The sequence below is a fragment of the Nomascus leucogenys genome, chromosome 3 (assembly GCF_006542625.1).
Source record: "Nomascus leucogenys isolate Asia chromosome 3, Asia_NLE_v1, whole genome shotgun sequence".
Lineage (NCBI taxonomy): Eukaryota > Metazoa > Chordata > Mammalia > Primates > Hylobatidae > Nomascus > Nomascus leucogenys.
The window spans coordinates 8,567,918-8,588,899 of NC_044383.1; the positions used below are offsets into that span (position 1 = coordinate 8,567,918).

Consider the following 20,982-nt stretch of genomic DNA (forward strand, 5'->3'; position numbering starts at 1 on the left):
AAAACAACAACAACAACAACAACAAAAAACCTTTTAATGTAACATTTTTAACTCGAACCATTTTTGTTTTGTCTTTAATAAAAGGGCAATCAGATGGGGTTTTTTTCTTTGTTTTTGTTTGTTTGCTTTTTTTGAGACAGAGTCTCCGTCGCCCAGGCTGGAGTGCAGTGGGGCGATCTCAGCTCACTGCAAGCTCCGCCTCCCGGGTTCACGCCATTCTCCTGCCTCAGCCTCCAGAGTAGCTGAGACTACAGGCGCCTGCCACCATGCCCGGCTAATTTTTTGTATTTTTAGTAGAGACGGGTTTTCACCGTGTTAGCCAGGATGGTCTCAATCTCCTGACCTCGTGATCTGCCCACCTCGGCCTCCCAAAGTGCTGGGATTACAGGCGTGAGCCACCGTACCCAGCCACTTAGATGGTTTTAAATGTTCAAAACTATTAATAAGATGCAAGACCTGTTTACTGGTTCTGCCTCCATTCATATGTAAAACAATGTATTAAGAAAAAAGGGGGCCGGGCGCGGTGGCTCACGCTTGTAATCCCAGCACTTTGGGAGGCCGAGGCGGGCGGATCACGAGGTCAGAAGACCGAGACCATGGTGAAACCCCGTCTCTACTAAAAATACAAAAAAAATTAGCCGGGCATAGTGGCGGGCGCCTGTAGTCCCAGCTACTTGGAGAGGCTGAGGCAGGAGAATGGCATGAACCCGGGAGGCGGAGCTTGCAGTGAGCCGAGAGCGCGCCACTGCACTCCAGCCTGGGCGACAGAGCGAGACTCCATCTCAAAAAAAAAAAAAAAAAAAAAAAGAAAAAGAAAAAACGGGCCAAGCACCATGGCTCACACCTGTAATCCCAGCACTTTGGGAGGCTGAATCAGGCCGATCACTTGACCCCATGAGTTTGAGACCAGCCTTGGGCAACATGGTGAAATCCCGCCTCTACAAAAAAAAAAAAAAAAAAAACACAGGAATTAGCTGGGGATGGTGGTGCTCTCTTCTGGTACCAGCTACTCAGGAGGCTGAAAATGGGAGAATCACTTGAGCCTGGGCATTCGAGGCTGCAGGGAGCTGTGATCAATGCCATTGCACTCCAGCCTGGGCGACAGAGCAAAATCCTGTCTCCAGAAAAAAAAGAAAAGAAAGGGAAAAGAAAAAAAAGGACACTAAATCAGAAGAGTATCTTTCAGTAGAACACTAGTTTGGCATCAGCATACAATCAAAGTTCATAACCCAGCACTTAGAAAGTAGCCATAATTGTGAACAACTTCACGAGCTTCCTCTCTGAACTCACAGATGATGATCTCAAAAAATGACATATTAGAACACAGATCTGCAACTGAGCTACCAACACAGAAGTAATGATGACTGCAAAGCAATCCATAGAACAGGAAAAGTTCTAAACACTGAAAGACTGTCCAAACAGCTTTGGTATACCAAGCCAAAAACAGTCCAACATGAGCAGAGCAAACAGAACACACACTACAGAAACGCCGCACATAAAAAGTCAAGTCCAAATAATGTGACCTAATCATGGAATGCTGTAAAATATTAGCAAGTAGCAGATTACCCTGGGCCACAGCAATCAGCTTCATAAAGGCATATTTATTTCGCTGACCTGAAAAAAGGCAGGGCTGAAAACATTAATATTCCCAGGCATCAAACATAATTCAAAAGCTCCAGTAATAACCCCCAACCATATCCAGCAGAAAGAAACACTGTTACCATTTGTGTCTTGGAAAGGACAGCTACTTCCCATACTAGTCAGCCCCTCTGTACCTCAACTTCTTTCATTATTAACAATGGCTCTGACCTCCTCTAGCAACTGGTGAAAATTAAGTAAAATTTTTCTGAAATTGTCAAATTAAGGTATTATTTGTTGGCTGGGCACAGTGGCTCACACCTGTAATCCCAGCACTTTGGGAGGCCAAGGCAGGAGGCAAGGTCAGGAATTTGAGACCAGCCTGGCCAACATGGTGAAACCCTGTCTCTACAAAAAAAAACAAACAAATACAAAAGTTAGCAGGGCACAGTGGTGTGCACCTGTAATCCCAGCTACTTGGGAGGCTGAGGCAGGAGAATTACTTGAACCCAGGAGGCAGAGGTTGCAGAGAGCCGAGATCACGCCACTGCACTCCAGGCTGGGTGACAGAGCAAGACTCCATCGCAAAATAAAATTTTAAAAAATACTATTTGTTTAGGGCTGGGCGCGGTGGCTCACGCCTGTAATCCCAGCACTTTGGGAAGCCAAGGTGGACAGATCACCTGAGGTCAGGAGTTCGAGACTAGCCTGGCCAACATGGTGAAACCTGTCTCTACTAAAAATACAAAAATTAGCTGGGAATGTTGGCGGGCGCCTATAATTCCAGCTACTTGGGAGGTTGAGGCAGGAGAATCACTTGAACTCAGGAGGCGGAGGATGCAGTGAGCCAAGACCACACCATTACACTCCAGCCTAGGCAACAAGAGCGAAAACTCCATCTCAAAAAAAAAGATATTATTTGTTTTTAAAAAAGTTATTTGCATTAATTTCTTATTGCTGCTCAAACAATGATTACAACCTTAGTGACTTAAAACAACACAAACTTTCTCTTACAATTCAGGAGGTCAGAAGTTCAGCAAGGCTCTCACTGAGCTAAAATCAAGGTGTTGGCAGGACTGCGCTCCTTCATGAGGCTCTAGAAAAGCCTTGCCTTTTCTCCTAGAGGCTGCTGGCATTCCTTGCCTCATGGCCCTGCAACTCTCTCAAGCCTCCGCTTCTCTTCTCATGGTCCCATCTGTAATCTTCTCTCTCCTGTCTCCCGCTGTGATTTACAAGGACGCTTGTGATTACACCACCCACCTAGATAACCCTGCCATTTAAGAAATCTTTAATCACTTCTGTAAAATCTATTTTGCCACGTAAGGTGGCATACTCACAAATCCTGGGGACTGGGATGCAGGCATGGGGAGGTGGGGTATGGACATTATCTTGCCTGCTACTCTATTTGTATTGGTCATGTAAATCACCCAAAAAGCCCAAAGAGGGGGTGGAAGGAGATGAACCTATAAGGAAGCCAACGGGCAAGTTAAAAATGTAAATTTGGACACTATAACTTATCTCATCAACAGTGTGTGTTTATTTTTTTGTTTTTATTTATTTATTTACTTTGAGACGGAGTTTCGCTTTGTTGCCCAGGCTGGAGTGCAGTAGCATGATCTCGGCTCACTGCAACCTCCGCCTCCCAGGTCCAAGAGATTCTTCTGCCTCTGCCTCCCAAGTAGGTGGGATTACAGGCGCCCGCCATCACACCCAGCTAATTTTTGTATTTTTAGTAGAGACGGGGTTTCACCATGTTGGCCAGGCTAGTCTTGAACTCCTGACCTCAAGTGATCCACACGCCCCGGCCTCCCAAAGTGCTGGGATTACAGGCATGAGCCACCGCACCCAGCAGATAGTGTGTTTTTAAAAACACTGAATGTTTTGTGCCTTCAGGTTAAGTCATCAATAAAATATCCTTGTGAAAGAAATAATTTTTAAAGCTAAGGAGTAATGAACTAGAGAATAGAAGCTTCTTCTATTTTTTTCTTCACAATCGTTTGTATGCCCTGAGTTTTCTCTCAAGTTAAAAAGTCACCCCAAAGATGTCTTAAATGGGCAAAATCACCAGTGTCCAATGCAAGGATTTCCTTTTCTGTTTTGACATGGTAATTTTCTTGGTAATATAAATCACCTTAAAATCATTCCAGTTCAAAGGAATATAATCTCTCAAAAACTAAATGACTTTTCCTTCACAGAAGTTAATTTAATTTTGTTTGGATTACTGTACAACCTCCCTTTCATTACACCAGGCACATATTTCAACAGTAGAAACTTTTTAAAAAAAAATCATTATAGATTACATTTTGCAACAGTTTTGTTTCTCCAGAGAAAAAAGTAATACTAATTTAATAATTTACTTGAGAAAAACCTCTGACAAATTGTAAATGTCCATCCATATACGTAATTCTTAATATCAACACCAAAACAAATTGAAAATAATATTTTAAAATGTAATACGCCTACACTTTGCTATTTTTTTTTTAAACAATGTGTGTAAGTAAAACCAAATGGACAAATACCTTCTGACATATTTAATACCATGTAAGTGTTAAGACATAGTCTTGCTCTGTCACCCAGGCTGTAGTGCAGTGACACAATCATGGCCCACTGCAGCCTGGGCTCAAGTGTTCCTCCCATCCCAGCCTCCTGCATAGGTGAGGACCACATGGGAACACCACTATGCCCTGCTAATTTTTTTTATTTTTTATAGAGACGAGGTCTCGCCAAGTTGCCCAGGTTGGTTTTAGAGTCCTAGGCTGAAATGATCCTCCCCTCTCTCAACCTCCCAGTGCTGGGATTACAGGACTGAGCCACCATATCCAGACCCATCCAGAAACTGTGGAAATATTTAGATATTTCTAGAGTTACACTTGGCACTCTAGAGTGGACAGATACCATATGACACGTTATACAGATTTCTGGCAAGAGGCCCAAATACAATTAGAATCCAAATGGATTTGCCTCAAACATTGATTTTCAGCACAAGTTATGGGAAAAGGGAAAATAATAGATTAAATATAACTATTTTTGCAGACAACTAATATAAGAAAACGTTACCAATACATGTTCTAGGTTTTAAAAATCATCTAAGACTAGGCACAGTGGCTCACACCCGTAATCCCAGCACTTTGGGAGGCCGAGGTGGGCGGGCTGCTTGAACCCAGGAGTTTGAGACCAGCCTGGGCAACAAGGGGAAACCTCATCTCTACAAAAAATGCAAAATTAGCCAGGCGTGGTGGTGCACGTCTATAGTCCCAGCTACCTGGGTGGCTGAGGTAGGAGAATTGCTTCAGCCCAGGAGGCAGAGATTGAAGTGAGCCAAGATCACACACCACTGCACTCCAGCCTAGGAGACACAGTGAGACCACCTTGCCTCAAAAAAGTTAATTAGTTAATTAATTAAAAAATAAAACAATAAAAATCATCTAAGTCTTTACAGACATGCCAAAATTCTGAAAGTGGGACAAATTTTGCTCAGAAACCATCAGAATTATAATCCTCATATGCCACTTCAGCCTGCTACTTGATAAAGAAGAGGTTCTGGTTCAGTCCATAAGTCAGTGATTTTCAACAGGGAACACCACTGCACGTGCACTTCAGGTCACCCCAAAACTTCAGAGCACCAGGAGGCATTACTGATTCACATATTCCCCATAGTGAAAGCTGTTCATACCACTGCTATCGGGCAACTGAGTATTTCAGCATAAAAATTCCAGTTTCAGGCCAGGTGGTGGCTCACAACTGTAGTCCTAGTACTTGAGTCCAGGAGTCTGAAACCAGCCTGGGCAACACAGAGAGACCCCATCTCTACAAATCATTTTTAAAATTAGGGGCATGGTGGTATACACCTGTACTCCCAGCTCCCAGGGAAGCTGAGGTGGGAGGACTGCTTGAGCCCAGGAGGTCAAGGCTGCAGTGAGCTGTGATCGCACCACTGCACTCCAGAGTGGGCAAGAGCAAGATCTTGTCTCAAAAAAAAAAAAAAAAGTGTGTGTGTATATATACATATGTGTGTGTATATACACACATATGTGTATATATACGTGTATATATACACATATGTGTATACATACGTGTGTATACACGTGTGTATATACGTGTGTATACATATATGTATATATGTGTGTATACATATATATGTATATACATAGTTTCAATGTGAACTTGTTACTTAAGTTTGATTTTTTCCCCCCTATACCCTCAACAGCCCCAACCAAATCTCAGCTCCTAAACTTAAGAAAGATGCAGCTATTGTTTAGGAAGTGAGATAAAATGCCAACTAGGAAGCTGTAGGTCCAGTGACAACTGAATAAAACATTTCAAGTAAAAATCTCATTTGATAGTTATAGCAAACACATAGAATGATTTTTTTAAAAAAACAAATATTGCCATGAGTGAAAGTAGGAAGGTAGAGAAATTAAACATAAACCTGACTTTAGACTTTTCATATCCATAGACTGCCTGGTGATAAACTGAAGCCTCTATACCCTTTCCTGTAAGACCCTTTCATACCCACTACCTACCTCAGTCTTACTGACAACCAGCGAGAAGTAAAACTGGCTCTCCTGGGTTGAGCCCCAAATACTGAAAAACATAAGAGAGCGAGGAAGCAGGCAAAGAATCTAGAAAGTCATAGGAGGAGAAGGATAAAGGTTTGCCCAGACCCTAGTTCACAAAAATATTCATTCGTTCATTGATATAAAAATACCTGAGTGCCTAGTATGTATGTAGCAGGCACTGTTGTACATACTAAGATACAGCTTTGAACAAAACAGATAAAATTACTGGCCCTCAGGAAGCTTAAATTCTAGAGAGAGACAATAAACAAGATGACTAAGCATATTAGAAGTGTTATGAAGAAAATTAATGCTGTGGGGAGGGATAATGGACAGGGATGAAATTTTAGATATGGCAGTCATGGAGGACCTCACTGAGAAGGCAATATCTGAGAAAAGAAGCGAAGGTGGAGAGCAATCCAGGCAGAGCAAACAAGCAAGTAAAAGGCTTGCGGCTTGTTTATAGGAAAAAAAAAAAGGTGGCAAGAGTGGCTGGAATGAAATGGGAAAGGTGGAAAACAGATTAGTTCAGAGATAAACTATATTTGGCCCTTGAACAACATGGAGATTAGGGGGACCAACCTCCCACACAGTAGAAAATCCATGTATAGCTTTTAACTCCCCCAAAACTACTGATAGCCTACTGTTGACCGGAAGCCTTACTAATAACATAAACAGTTGAATAACACATATTTGTATATGTATTATACACTGTATTCTTGTAATACATTAGAGAAAAGAAAATGTTATTAAGAAAATCATAAGGAAGAGAAAATACATTTTCTAACTCATTAAGTCAAAGTGGTTCATCATAAGGTCTTCATCATCATCATCTTTACCTTGAGTAGGCTGAGGAGGAGGAGGAAGAAGAGGGGTTGTTCTTGCTGTCTCAGGGGTGGCAGAGCTGGTAGAAAACTCACGTATAAGTGGACGCGCACAGTTCAGACCTGTGTTGTTCAAGGGTCAAAAGTATATGGAGGGAAGCTCAAGTGCGCAATACAGAGCATGTAGATGGCCTTGTAGAGTTTTTGAGGGATGCTGGCTTTTAATCCAAGTAAAACAGGTGATCACTAGAGGGTTCTGAGCAGAATTAGCTCCTCTGATGACAGCAGATTGTAAGGAGGGCAAAGGCAAGGGTGGATCATGGTTTGGACAAGAATAGTGAGAAGTGGCCAGAGTACAGATATATTTTGAAGGTACAGCCAAAGAATCTTCTGAGAAGTAGGAGTGGGGCATAAGAGAAAGAAGAATCAAAGAGGGCCAAGGCTTTTGGCACAAGCAATGGAATGAGAAATTTGCCATCAACCAAGATGAGAGCCTGGGAAAAAATAGATTTGAAGGAGAGACCAGTTCTGTTTTAGCATCACTGCGCTTGAAATGAGCTTGAGTTATTAAACACTCCAGGAAAGATGCTGAATAGGCAGCTGGATATCTGAGTCTAGGATTCAGAAATACACATTATAGCACAGATTTAATATGGTGTTATCTAACCCTGTGTCTTTTTAAGGACATATCTATGTACACAAATTGAAGTGCAGTTTCATAAGGCAACTGATTCAATACAATAGCAGAACAAAAGCAGGGCATTAGGTAGTGCTGCTCTATTCTCTAGATACATTGTTGTCTACCCAGTGAGAAAAGCAGTCTATGGTGAGTGCTGACATGACCGCCCTAAAAACCTGATGTCCCTAAAAACATCTAGTACTAACTGCAGACATTCCAGAGCCAACTGTACATTTACATTCACACCTCTACCTTTACCACCCTGATTCTCAACCTCAGGTTCCACTACTGATGTCAGGTTTTGGCACAGCTGTCCCCAACATCCTCTCACCACATAAGATAATATGACTTCTGTGAAACTTACACCCAACAGCTATGTCAATATGTTTGCTTGATACTGTTGATGCCTTAGTTGACATCTGCCCTCTCAACAACTGAATCTTCCTCATTCCTAGTTTATCAGCTACAAAGCTGACCTGAGGTTGAAATTTTTTCCAACTTTAAATGGAAAAGTCTCACATTTTATACTCAGTGTATATACTTTAGAGATGGATTTTTTAAAAAACACTTAACATCAATAACCCAAAATACACTGTATCTAACGAAATCTGGGGAACATAAGGCAGACAGAAAAGGGAAGTAAAGATTAATTTTGAGTACATGTGAACTTCTGTTAGTCTTACTGCTCAAGCCTTTTTTTAAATTAACCCAACACAATGTAAACAAGTTTTAAAAAAGTATTTAACATATTTCAGTTATGTTTACACATCGGAATATGGCTATCTCACAGAAACAGGCCTATAATTATAACCTTATGTATAACAGTTCAGAATGACATGGTACAGTTAATAGTAAAAAATACTTGCTGACAGGAAAGACGTAGTCCACATACCAAGAACCAAATACAATCAACCCTTGGCCCTAAGAATCTAGAAACTTTGCAGGGAGAAACAGCAACTTAATGACAAATCGTTTTATAAATAAAACAAGGTCAAATCCAATACTGGTCCTATTGGTAGAAGTTTTTGTTCCACTTTTTTTTTCTTTTTTTTTTTTTGAGACGGAGTTTCGTTCTCGTTGCCCAGGCTGGAGTGCAATGGTGCGGTCTTGGCTCACTGCAACCTCCACCTCCCAGGTTCAAGAGATTCTCCTGTCTCAGCCTCCCAGGTAGCTGGGACTACAGGCATGTGCCACCATGCCCAGCTAATTTTGTATTTTTAGTAGAGACGGGGTTTCTCCATGTTGGTCAGGCTGGTCTCGAACTCCTGACCTCAAGTGACCCGCCCACCTCAATCTCCCAAAGTGCTGGGATTAACAGACCTGAGCCACTGTGCCTGGCCTTGTTCCACTTTTAAATTGAACTCAGTGATTAAAATGCAAAGAGATGGGCCGGACCCAGTGGCTCACCCCTGTAATCCCAGCACTCTGGGAGGCTGAGGTGGGTGGATCGCTTGAGCCCAGGAGTAAGATGCCAGCCTGGTTAACAAGGTAAAACCCTGTCTCTCCAAAAAAAAATACAAAAATTCGCCGGGCGTGGTGGTATACACCTGTAGTCCCAGCTACCCAGGAGGCTGAGGTGGGAGGATGGCTTGAGCTTAGGAAGTCAAGGCTGCAGTGAGCCATGATTGCGCCACTGCACTCCAGCCTCGCGACCCTGTCTCAAAAAAAATAAATAAAATGCAAAGAGGTACAAGGATGGCTAGTTGTCTAGTCAAAAGAAGTAAGGATATGTAGAAAAAGGCAGGACCAAGAAGAAATAATGTCATAAAGACAAACATGTTGATTCATCTAACTTGTGTGTTTCAAGGAAAGAAAATATTTCAAATCAGGTGTTCTCATCCTGAGATCCACTGACTTGAAGCAACGTGGGGTTGAAATGAAGCCCTGATTCCTAAAGGATTCTATGACTTTAGTGAGGTTTAGTGACCTTCACTGTGAGGTTAAGAACCGTCACAATGAAGTCTAGTTCATTTTCATCTATAAACCTACATGTACTATAACACCATCTTGTAGTCCAAGTATTCATAGTACACTACTCCCTGCAAAAAACAAAAAAAAAAAAAAAAAAAGGTTTTAAGAGTGTTCCAAAGGCATACAAGCAATTAAAAGACAATCACACCCAACATAAAAGCTCACAGATATGTAAAGATTCCATTTATATGAATATCCAGAATAGGTAAATCCATAGACACCAAAAGCAGACTCGTAGTTATCAAGGGTTAGCGGGTAGGGGTAGTGGGCAGTAACTGCTTAATGGGTACATAGTTTCCTTTTGGGATGATGAAAATGTTTTGGAACAACACAGAGGTAGTGCTTACACAATGTGAATGCACTAAATGCCAAATGAGTTGTTCACTTGCAAAACGGTAAATTTTTATGTTAAATCAATTTGATCTCAATAAGGAAACTAATAACAAAACTCTTTTGTATCTCCTGTTTAAATTTTTTTAACTGACAATCATACTATATGTTGCCCCTCAATTTGGAGCAGAAAAATCAGTGGAATAAAATGGGACAACACAGACAGAAGATGGCTCGGTGTGTTTTCAACCCCTCATCCTCAGGATGGGAGGAAACTAGAACTAAGAGTTGCTAAGTGCCTACTACGTCTGGAGGTCAGAAGGATTCATCTGCTGGGATATTCTTTTTTGCCAGAACAAAGCTAAAATTGAAAACTCAGGATTTCAGCTGGGCACAGCAAATTACGCCTATAATCCCAACACTTTAGGAGACTGAGGTGGGAGGATTGCTTGAGCCCAGGAGTTCAAGACCATCCTGGGCAACATAGGGAGACCCCCATCTTTACAAATAATAATTAAAAACAATAGCAGGGCATAGTGGTACATGCTAATGGGGAGTCCCAGCTACTAGGGAGGCTGAGGTGGCAGGTCACTTGAACCCAGGACGGTGAGGCTGCAGTGAGCCATGATTGCATCACTGCCTTCTAGCCTGGATGACGGAGTGAGAGCCCATCTTGGGGCGGGCGGGGGGGAAATGATATATATAATTTAATATATACAAAATTTAATTTTAAAACTCACGATTTCTTGGAAATCAATTCTTAGGACTCACAGGTTCATACACCTAAACCTTCCATATTCTTGGGCTGTACCCAGAGGGATAAATAAAAGAAATTGGGACTGAGGGAAAACATACAGCTAAGGTATAGTTAAGGCTTAGCTATTGTTCCACACAAAGTTTAAACTTAGTAATCATTCAAAATTTCCCTTATTAAGACCAAATGTCAAAGTAAGCAGCCCATCCAAATAATTTAATAAAAATCAAACATCTAATCTACTCAAAAAAAAAATACTGAAGACTCAAGTCACTGCTTTTGTGAATTACATCACAATTAACTCACAAGGTCAAGAACCGAAGAAAAACTCTGTTCTCCTGCGTCTCTGTCCTTTAACAGCATTTCCTGAGGAAAATGTCACAATAGATACGAACGACAACTTGAAGTATGGAATCCGCTGGCTACATGTAATCAGTTCCATAAAGTTTGCAAACATTTACTACATGACATTCATGTTAAATTAACACCAGTATTTTCAAGGTCAATATGTTTGTGCAACTTCTTGGAGTCGCACATTTTTGTGGTATTTTTAACATCTGACTAAAGCTTCTATCATCACAAGATGCTCACACTGTTTACAAATACTTGGAAACAGCAGCTGGTGTTCCTCAGTTACATCTTGTGACAATAAACAGACTAGCAGTTTTAAAGTCCAGGTATACATTTTACTACCAATGTGTAAAAACTTTCCTTTAACTTAAATGTTTCCACTGCCCCCAGTAATGGAGAGACATGAACACAATTAATTGTGGGCAATTTAGTACAAAGTTATGACAAGATCACAAATACACAAATTTTTATGTATGCATACTTGAAAGTACAGCTATCATGCTGAATGAATTAAATGCTAGTGACTTTGAGCATATATATATATATATACACACACACACACATTTTTGTGTGTGCGTGGAGACACAGTCTCACTATGTTACCCAAGCTGGAGTGCAGGTGCTATTCACAGACCAATCATGGCATACTACAGCCTCATACTCCTGGTCTCAAGCAAGGGGCTAAGACTACAAGCGTGTGTCAGCACACCCAGCTCTTTTCATATCATTTTTACTACCTTTTCCCACCCCATGCAAAAAATGCAGAATACAGAAACTTACCCACACAAGCATTGAGGAAGAGCCAATCAGTCTTTTTCATCCTGTTTTTAATTTGCTTTAGTTTTTTAAAGTCTACTTCAAGTTCCTCCTTGCTGCCCACAGCACCAGCCAATTCAATCCTCTGAAAATCCATTTTCACTTCAGAGTCCCGCTTCGTAGCAGGAGGTGATCTCCTTTGGCTATTACCACTACTGCAACTTCCCCTCCATCGAGCTCTGTCTTGCTCGTTTATTATTGAAGAAGCCTCTTCAGTCTCTGCCAATTCTATTGCTTCAATGTTATTAGGTCTGGGATGATCACAAACAACACATCTTTTAGCCTTGGCCCAGTTTTCATATGTGCAAACAGAGCAAATCCAGTGCTGTGTCCTAGTGTTCAGTTTATTTCTATCATTGTATTCCTCACAAGGATCAACAGAAAAAGCAACTGGTCTTGAGCCACATCCTGAGGACTGAGGAGATTCTGTAGGACTCCTGGTCCTACGCTGGGATAAGCACTGGGTACATCTGATTGCTCTTGGCCAGTTCAAATATGTACACATGTGGCATGACCACTTATTTGCATTTTCCATGCTATATGAAGATTTCACCCTTGGTCTTGCACTAGAGTCTGGACATATCAAAGGACTACTTCCTCCTTCGGTGCTGGAAGGATCCCAATCTCTACCAACATCACTTGAACCACTTTTAAATGGATCTTCTGTAATAATTGTTCCACTAGGTCTTTGGGCACGACACATAGTACACTTGATTGCAGATGGCCAGTTTTCATACGTACAATATTCACAAGCCCACTTAATTCCACGTTCTGACATTGTGCACTTCTTGAAGTGAGCTGTGTCAGGCAGGAAGCTATAAATAATTAGGACATGGTTATTAAAATAACTACATTCCACCTCCAAAAATACGCTGCCCAAAAAGCATGTCCTTCAACCTACAAAATATGAATTTCTCAAAAGATGCATGTAACATTTCGACAATGAATTATCTTAATTTTCTTTTTTGATTTCCATAGAAACACTGGAGATAAATTCTCAAAGAAAAAATCTTAGACCTTGGGATTTAATAAAACTGAACTTTGGAATGCAAAAGAGATAGGCAGGAGATATAAGGAGGTCTGATCTAAGAAGGATGAGATTAAAGGGAAGCTACTAATAGAAATGTTTAATTTCAGGGAGGCCATCACATCAATTTAGAAAACTAACCAATAGTTTAAAGAAACAAAGGTAGAGGAAACAACACAAACTAAATAATAGCTTAAAACACAAAACCATTCTCAAATTATGAACACAGATGATGATTCATGAATTCAGAAGATCAAACAACATCTATTTTATCATTCTCGCTAAGGGAGAAAAGCAACTTAAAATGCTAATTATCCACTGTTCTTAATTAGCACAGGTAGTAAAGAAACATGTTGAGAAGTAATGGCTACAATTAACAAAGTAACATTATGAAATAGGTAGTTCCTTGATATTCTGTAGCCTCAAAATCTAGTTCTATCTGGAGCAAAAAAAAAGAAGACTGTACTGGGGAAAATTAAATCTGTGGAAGGTCACTGAAATAACTAGTAGCATAATCATTCCATTGTGAATGTTCATAATTAAAATATTTTAAATTCTGAATATTTAAAATATACTCAAAATCCAATCCATGGCCGAGGGCGGTAGCTCACGCCTATAATCCCAACATTTTGGGAGGCTGAGGCGGGTAGATCACAAGGTCAGGAGTTCAAGACCAGCCTGGCCAAGATGGTGAAATCCCATCTCTATAAAAATACAAAAATTGGCCGTGCATGGTGGTAGGTGCCTGTAATCCCAGCTACTTGGGAGGCTGAGGCAGAGAACTGCTTGAACCCGGCAGGCAGAGGTTGCAGTGAGCCAAGATCGCACCACTGCACTCTAGCCTGGGCGACAGAGCAAGACTCCATCCCCTGCCCCCAAAAAAATCCAATTCATATTTAAAATATATTTACACTATTTAAAGATTTCTAGGATTCAACAATGGGCTAACACTACACTATAATGAAGAAAGACTTCATAATTTAATGGCAACTAATTCATAAATGAAGCAACTTACATAACAAATTTAATGATTTTTTTAATGGCTTGAATTTAGACATTGGCCACTTTTCTTAAATACTTTTATCAACTCAGTATCATCCCAACACCTATTTTTCACCAGGAAAGAGAAAGAAATCCTAGGCAGAGTATAGAACCTTTGCTCTCTCTTTCTCAGGGATTTTTCCTGAACTTAGAGGGTTAAATCTTTCCTTTTTTTTTTTGTTTTTTGTTTTTGTTTTTTGTTTTTTTGAGATGGAGTCTTGCTATGTTTTGCCCAGGCTGGAATGCAGTGGAGTGGTGCAATCTAAGCTCACTGCAACCCTCAACTCCCAGGTTCAAGCGGTTCTCCTGCCTCAACCTCCCAAGTAGCTGGGATTAGAGGTGCATGCCACCATGCCCGGCTAATTTTTGTATTTTTAGTAGAGACACGGTTTCAGCATCTTGGCCAGGCTTCTCTTGAACTCCTGACCTCGTGATCCACCCACCTCGACCTCCCAAAGTGCTAGGATTACAAGCATGAACCACCGCACCCAGCCTAAATCTTTCACTTTTGAAGTATACTGTATTATGTTCCTGCCTGCCAAGTCCATACACCATTTATAGTGTGAACTCTGCTAAGAAGAAAAAAAATCACTCTAAGAAAGTATACTATTTAATAGCTAAAATAAAAACCACACTTACTAAGATTTTAGTTCCCACGCTATAACCTCCACCTTGCACATGATTAGAATAAAAGTACGGTTTGCAAATCAGATCAAAGACAAGATTCCGTCTTCATGCTGGCTCAGATTCTGACTTCCTCAGGAGATACTGCAAAACGTGATAAGTGGTTCTGTCTGACTGTGAATAGCTATTCCTGTAAAGGAGACCAAAACTGAATTTCACTTGAAGCCTGCTACTTTAGCTAAAAGATTTTTAAGGCTTTATTTTTATCGATTCTCTATTTTAACCCTACTTACTTATTTTAACAATGGACAACTATATTCAGAATTTTAACTTAACAAAACAATAAAATTGGCTAATCAATTGGGCTGGTCAGCCAAATTAAACATGGATGAGACATTTTTCTATATAACCTTAATCCTGCGCTGTGTACGCAGGGCTAATATTACTATTAATTTGGCAGTGCTAAGTTAATTCCTACCTGTATTACTCTATTACTAAAAGGGAAAAGATGATAAATCCAAAAAAGTAGAAAAAGCAAAATAATTGCTTATATTTAGCTATGAAACCATCTTCAGCAACTGCAATTTTTTTCCCTGATCCAAGTAATATAAAATTATCTTGCTTAAATTTTTAAATTTAGTTTGTATAATGATTACTTACAAACTGATAGCAGCCAAAAATGTGTGGAAGAGCAGAGAACTATAATGATATAAGCATCCAGAAAGTAGACAATACAGATTTAATGGTAATTTTCATGCTCTTTAGGCAGATTCTTTCAGTTTCTCAGGAATGAAATGTAAGTTACTTGCTCATGCTACTGGAAATTAAAATGAGCATGTAAAAACTTATTAACAAGATAAATGCCATAATGAACATATATCCAGGGCTACTCTAAGTAATTTCAATATATCTTTTAAAAAATTCACATTCAAAATCCATACTTGTTTTGATAAGTCTTACTATGTTTGTAAGTGTAACTAAACAGCCCGTAACCTTACATTATCTTAGCTAATCTTCATGTAACTAATATACTGGCATAATATATTTAAATGTCCAGGCTGATTTAAAAAACAAACAAAAAATTGCCATAAAAAATAATCACTGTCACAAATGCCTGGTAAAATAATGGACAGATAACTGCCTAATTAGCCCACCAACCTCTGAAAATCCAGGTAACTAAGCAATACCAAAACCAAGCTCAAAAGTTTTAAGAGATGTGCCTCCTATTAGATAATAAGCACGGTGGCTCAAGTCTTTAATCCCAGCACTTTGGGAGAATGAGGTGGGAGGATCACTTGAGCCCAGGATTCAAGACCAACCTGGGCAACATAGCAAGACTCCATCACTACAAAAAAAGGAAAAAAAAAGCACAATTTTTGTTGTTGTTGAGACAGTCTCACTCTGTCATCCAAGCTGGAGTGCAGTGGCACAATCTTGGCTCACTGCAGCCTCCACCTCCCAGGTTCAAGTGAATCTCCTGCCTCAGCCTCCTGAGTAGTTGGGACTACAGGCGCATCTCACCATACCCAGCCAATTTTTTTATTTTTAGTAGAAACAGAGTTTCACCATGTTGGCCAGGCTGGTCTCAAACTCCTGGCCTCAAGTGATCCACCTGCCTCAGCATCCCAAAGAGCTGAGATTACAGGCGTGAGCCACTACGCCCGACCAAAAAAAAAATTTTTTTTTTAATTAGCCAGGTGCAGTCGCCTGTGCCTATAGTCCCAGCTACTCAGGAGGCCAAGGAAGGAGTATCATTTGAGTATAGGAGTTCAAGACTACAGTGAGTTATGATTGTGCTACTGTGCTTCAGCCTGGGATGACAGAGCAAGGCTGTCTCAAGGAAAAGAAAAAAAAAGACGTAATGATGTATAGTGTTCACTCTGAGGGAACTTGAAACATTGCGGGAATGTTGTTTAGTAACTGCAAGGTAAAATTCATTGAAGAGTGGCTGGGGGCTCACGCCTATAATCCCAGCACAGGAGGCCTACGTAGGTGGATTGCTTGAATCCAAGAGTTTGAGACCAGCCTGGGCAACATGGCAAAACCCCATCTCTTCAAAAAATACAAAATTAGCCCAGGGTGGTGGCACATGCCTGTAGTCCAGCTACTCAGGAGGCTGAGGCAGGAGGATCGCTTCAGCCCAGTGGACTTGAGGCTGCAGTGAGCCATGATCACACCACTGCACTCAGAGTGAGACCTTGTCTCAAAAAAAAAAAAAAGAAAAGAAAAGAAAAGAAAAAATTCATTGAAGATTATCTGAGACAGCCATTTCTACCTGTGGTAATTAGTAAACAGAACTGAACAGTAAGGATAACATCAACTGAACTATGTGTTTTTTTGCAGTATTACGAAGAAATTAACAGAATACACTTTTTCCAGATGTCAAAACATTCCAAAAAGTACATAAAATTATTTCCAAAGTAGCCAGCTCTAAAAATTAATACTCTACCTTGAAATAAAACTTACTAAATATCACTTTAAGTATTAAATATATTCATACACCCAAGTAAATTTACTTTACAAGTTTAATTTTGCATGCAAAGCAGATTTGCAAATTCTATCCAAGGACTCAAACTTCAATTAACTGGTAAAATAAAACCACAATAAAATCGACATAATCTGGGCCTTCTTTAAGGAGAACTGGACAAAACTGCTACTCTTAAGACAAATATTCCTTGGTTCAAATGCAATACCAACAGTTCCCATCCTGTGGACCAAGGAGACCAGGAATCCATTTGTGCATCAAGCTCTGCCTATAGAATGAATAATGTCTCTAAATATATCAACCATTTACTACTACTAAATTTACAAGTACTAAATTCGTAACTGTTTTTAATTACATACTTCCCAATTCAGATAATAAAAGTGCACAAATATTATGGTATATGTACTAATAGCAGGCAGGGGAAAGGGACTTACATAATTGAACATTTTTTATACTGTCATGTTTAATATTTGTGAAGCATTACTAAACACTGTATAAGAATTACATTTATACTGAAGTCAATTCCTCAAAATTGTAGCTACACTACAAATTACCCCAACCACCTACTAAACAATCATAGAGAACTGAAGAAATGAAATAATTCTCAGCTGGGCGCAATGGCTGACGCCTGTAATCCCAGCACTTTAGGAGGCCAAGGCAGGTAGATCACTTGAGGTCAGGAGTTCAAGACCGGCCTGGCCAACATGGCGAAACCCCGTCTCTACCAAAAACCCAAAAATTGCTGGGCGTGGTGGCTGGTGCCTATAATCCCAGCTACTCGGGAGGCTGAGGCAAGATAATCGCTTGAACCCGGGAGGCGGAGGTTGCAGCAAGCCGAAACTGCAGCACTGCACTCCAGTCTGGGCAACAAGAGCGAAACTCCATCTCAAAAAAAAAAAACAAAAACGCACAAATAATTCTCTTCAAGTGCAAACTCAGGAAACAAACTGAGATAAGCTCAATTGCCAGTAGTTTCAAATGATGAGAAGTTATACTACTCAGCTACTCAGGAGGCTGAGGCAGGACAACTGCTTGAACCTGGGAGGTGTAGGTTGTAGTGAGCAGAGATTGCGCCACTGCACTCCAGCCCGGGCAGCCGAGCGAGACTCTGTCTCAAACAACAACAACAAAAAAAGGAGCCTTAAAGATTTTTATTAGCTTTATTAATACAAACTTACACTTAATATGAATATTTATTAGCTTATTAATATAAATCTGCGGAGATTTACAAATGCTCAGAGAACATCTTAGGGATATAAAGACGAAAGCTAAAACTAAAAACGATTTTCCAGGCATGCTAAATTTTCAGGCTCTTAAAATATTACAAAGCAATTTTGAACTATAAAATTTCTGTAAATAAAAAACTTTAAACTACTTAACTCAAGCCAAAATATCGCACATACTCATCTCTTTTCTCATCAGTATATTCTTTCATCACTGTCTTCTTCGCAATAGTCAACAGGAAAAACAACCAGTCTAGAGAAGGATGGTGAAGATCGATGATATGGTAAACCCTTTATCTACAAATCTAACCTCATTTCAGGGCTCCAACAGGTTATTAAATTCTCCATTAAACCCCTTATCTTCTTCTCACAACAAACTCCTATCTTGACTTCTCCAGTTTCCATTAATGACACTATTAATACCTCTGCACCCAGCAGAGAACTCAGAATCACCTTAAATTCTGCCTCTCCCCACAGATTCTTTCCAGTGGTTTCTAATTACTGTCTCCCACTGCCATCAATCCTTTTCCAGTTCAGGTCAGAACTACCATAAAAGCCTTCTAAGCATCTTCCCTTTCTAAATCCATCCAGCTGACTGTTCCACAATTCTTTCTGAGGCTCTTCTGCAACAGTATTAACTCTCAACTCCTTCCTGTCACAAACACCACACACTCACTCCCAAACATGCCACACACGCCCCTGACTCATGCATGTGTCACCACCACCCAACATACACATGAAGGTACTGCCTTAGATACAGAAGCACAATAGACACCCTCATTTATAGTGAATTCTATCCATCCTTTAAGGCTCAGTTCAAGTCTCATCTTCATAAAGTTTTCAAATCACTCCAAGCACACTCCAAGCAACCATACTTTTATTGACATTTGGCACTTTATATTTCCTCTTGGGGCTAGTTTTTGGAACACTAATTCATATATGTTTTTCCTATGTCACTCACACCCTTCTATTTCCATCCCTCCCTTTGATTTCCAGTCAAACAGCCAGGCTTTCAAAAACCTTTGTTCAGAGATTCCAGTGGCATGGAAGGTAGACCAGCACCTTGTGTTTAGTAAAACCCAAGAAGAGGCCATGTCGAATGACTTGAGGAAAGAAAGGAGTAGACGTTGTGAGCAATCTCAGAAGAAATTCTAGAGAGGATGGAATCAACTCCATGGCAGCAACTGAACAGGCAGCAAGACCTCAGTAAAAAGTGTCTGCTAGATATAAACTAGGTGTCAAGCCACAGGCACTACGGCCCACAGTTGGTGGCAGAGCCACAGAACCTGATGGAACCTTGTGGAGGGCAATGGAAGACAATACCATAACCAATGCAGGCAAAATCTCAACCATATGACACCAGGCCTTCCAATAACATGAGGAGAGGGGGCCGCAAGGATGACTGAGGTTGAATTTCCTGCCAAAGAAGTAGAATTCAAATCAAGTTAATTTAAAGAAAGCAAATGTGGTACCTTCTTTCTATCTGAGTTTTCAGACTAAGATTCATGTTTGATACACTTGTTATGTCTTCCTGTATCCCTGACCAGATTATAAACTGAGCAAAACCTATTACATCTGTTTTTCTCTCATTTCATAACACACCAGTTAGGTCCATACTTAAGTATAGAACTACATCAACAAATATCTAGAATATTACACAGCAAGCCGTGACTTCAGCACCTTCACATTCTAGCCCCATTAAAAAATATGTAACATGTAATTGAATCCACGAAATTATTAAACACTTTTGCCTCTGCAACTTCGGCATTTGAAATAAAATGAACTCTCAGGCAAAATACAACAATCGCTAAATTATTTGTTAAATGGCTTAGTCTGAAGCTGTCCGGTTCTATAATCCACAATTAAACATACTGTTTTCACAGGGCTTCCAAGACATTCTCCTGGTTTTCCTCCAATCTCAGTAGCTTTTCTTCCTCAAGCTTCTTTGTTGGCTTCCTTATCTTTCTGAATTAAAGAGCCAAGTGCCCCAAGCTTTGGTCCTCTTCTCTCTAACCTCTAACTACTTTGGGGATCTTAGTCAATCCCTGGGCTTTAGATATCATCTATTTCGTGATAATTTAAAAATTTGTATCTCCAAGTTGGATCTCTCCCCTAACTCAAGATTTGTAAAACCAGCTGCCACGTGACATCTCAGTTTGAAGGTTTAACAAGTTTCTCACACTTAACATGTCCAAAACTCAATTCCTAATCAGAATTTCCTATTTCAGAGCCTCAGTTTTCCCATCTACAAATTAAAGGGATTAGACTACTAAGAGCCACAAAATTGTTCAATAAATGTTTGTTCCTTTCATCACAGCTCTGAAAGTCTACCATCCTACAACAGACTTGGCACTGTGGCAACCCATAAGCTAGTTAACTACTCAAATCTTGCTATGACAAAGACACGTGTACAAAACTTTTGCAATCATTAAGTATCTTCTAAAAGTCCTAAATTAGTGTGAAATTGTATGTAAATAATCAATAATTAGATGTCAAAAATGAGCTGGCATTCCTATAAAAAAAGGTCACTATTATCTATGGCATCTGTATCAAATGAGTAGATGTGAACTAAACATACTGTACACTTCCAGAAATGTGTGGATAAGTTGGACAAAGTAAAATTAAATAACACCTGCCAGGGTGACCTTGGCCTTATCAGCACTATGCCTTAATTAACTGAGGTGATTACCCTCTACAACTACAACTCACTTCATTCCAACCAAA

At 40.1% G+C, this 20,982-nt stretch overlaps 1 protein-coding gene across 2 annotated transcripts in view; it reads right to left on the reverse strand.

Moving 5' to 3' along the window:
- The window catches only part of ZRANB1 (zinc finger RANBP2-type containing 1), a 71,372-nt gene that overhangs the window by 32,961 nt on the left and 17,429 nt on the right, over positions 1-20,982 (reverse strand). The window contains exons 1-2 of one of the 2 annotated variants that reach the window (XM_030805767.1): positions 14,566-15,804; positions 11,823-12,673 (exon numbers count right to left, since the gene is read on the reverse strand). In XM_030805767.1, the coding sequence (XP_030661627.1) occupies positions 11,823-12,673; positions 14,566-14,606 (892 nt within the window). In that variant the 5' untranslated portion in view covers positions 14,607-15,804. Of the gene's footprint in view, positions 1-11,822; positions 12,674-14,565; positions 15,805-20,982 lie in introns of those variants that run through there. The other variant, XM_003277773.4, reaches the window with a different exon arrangement.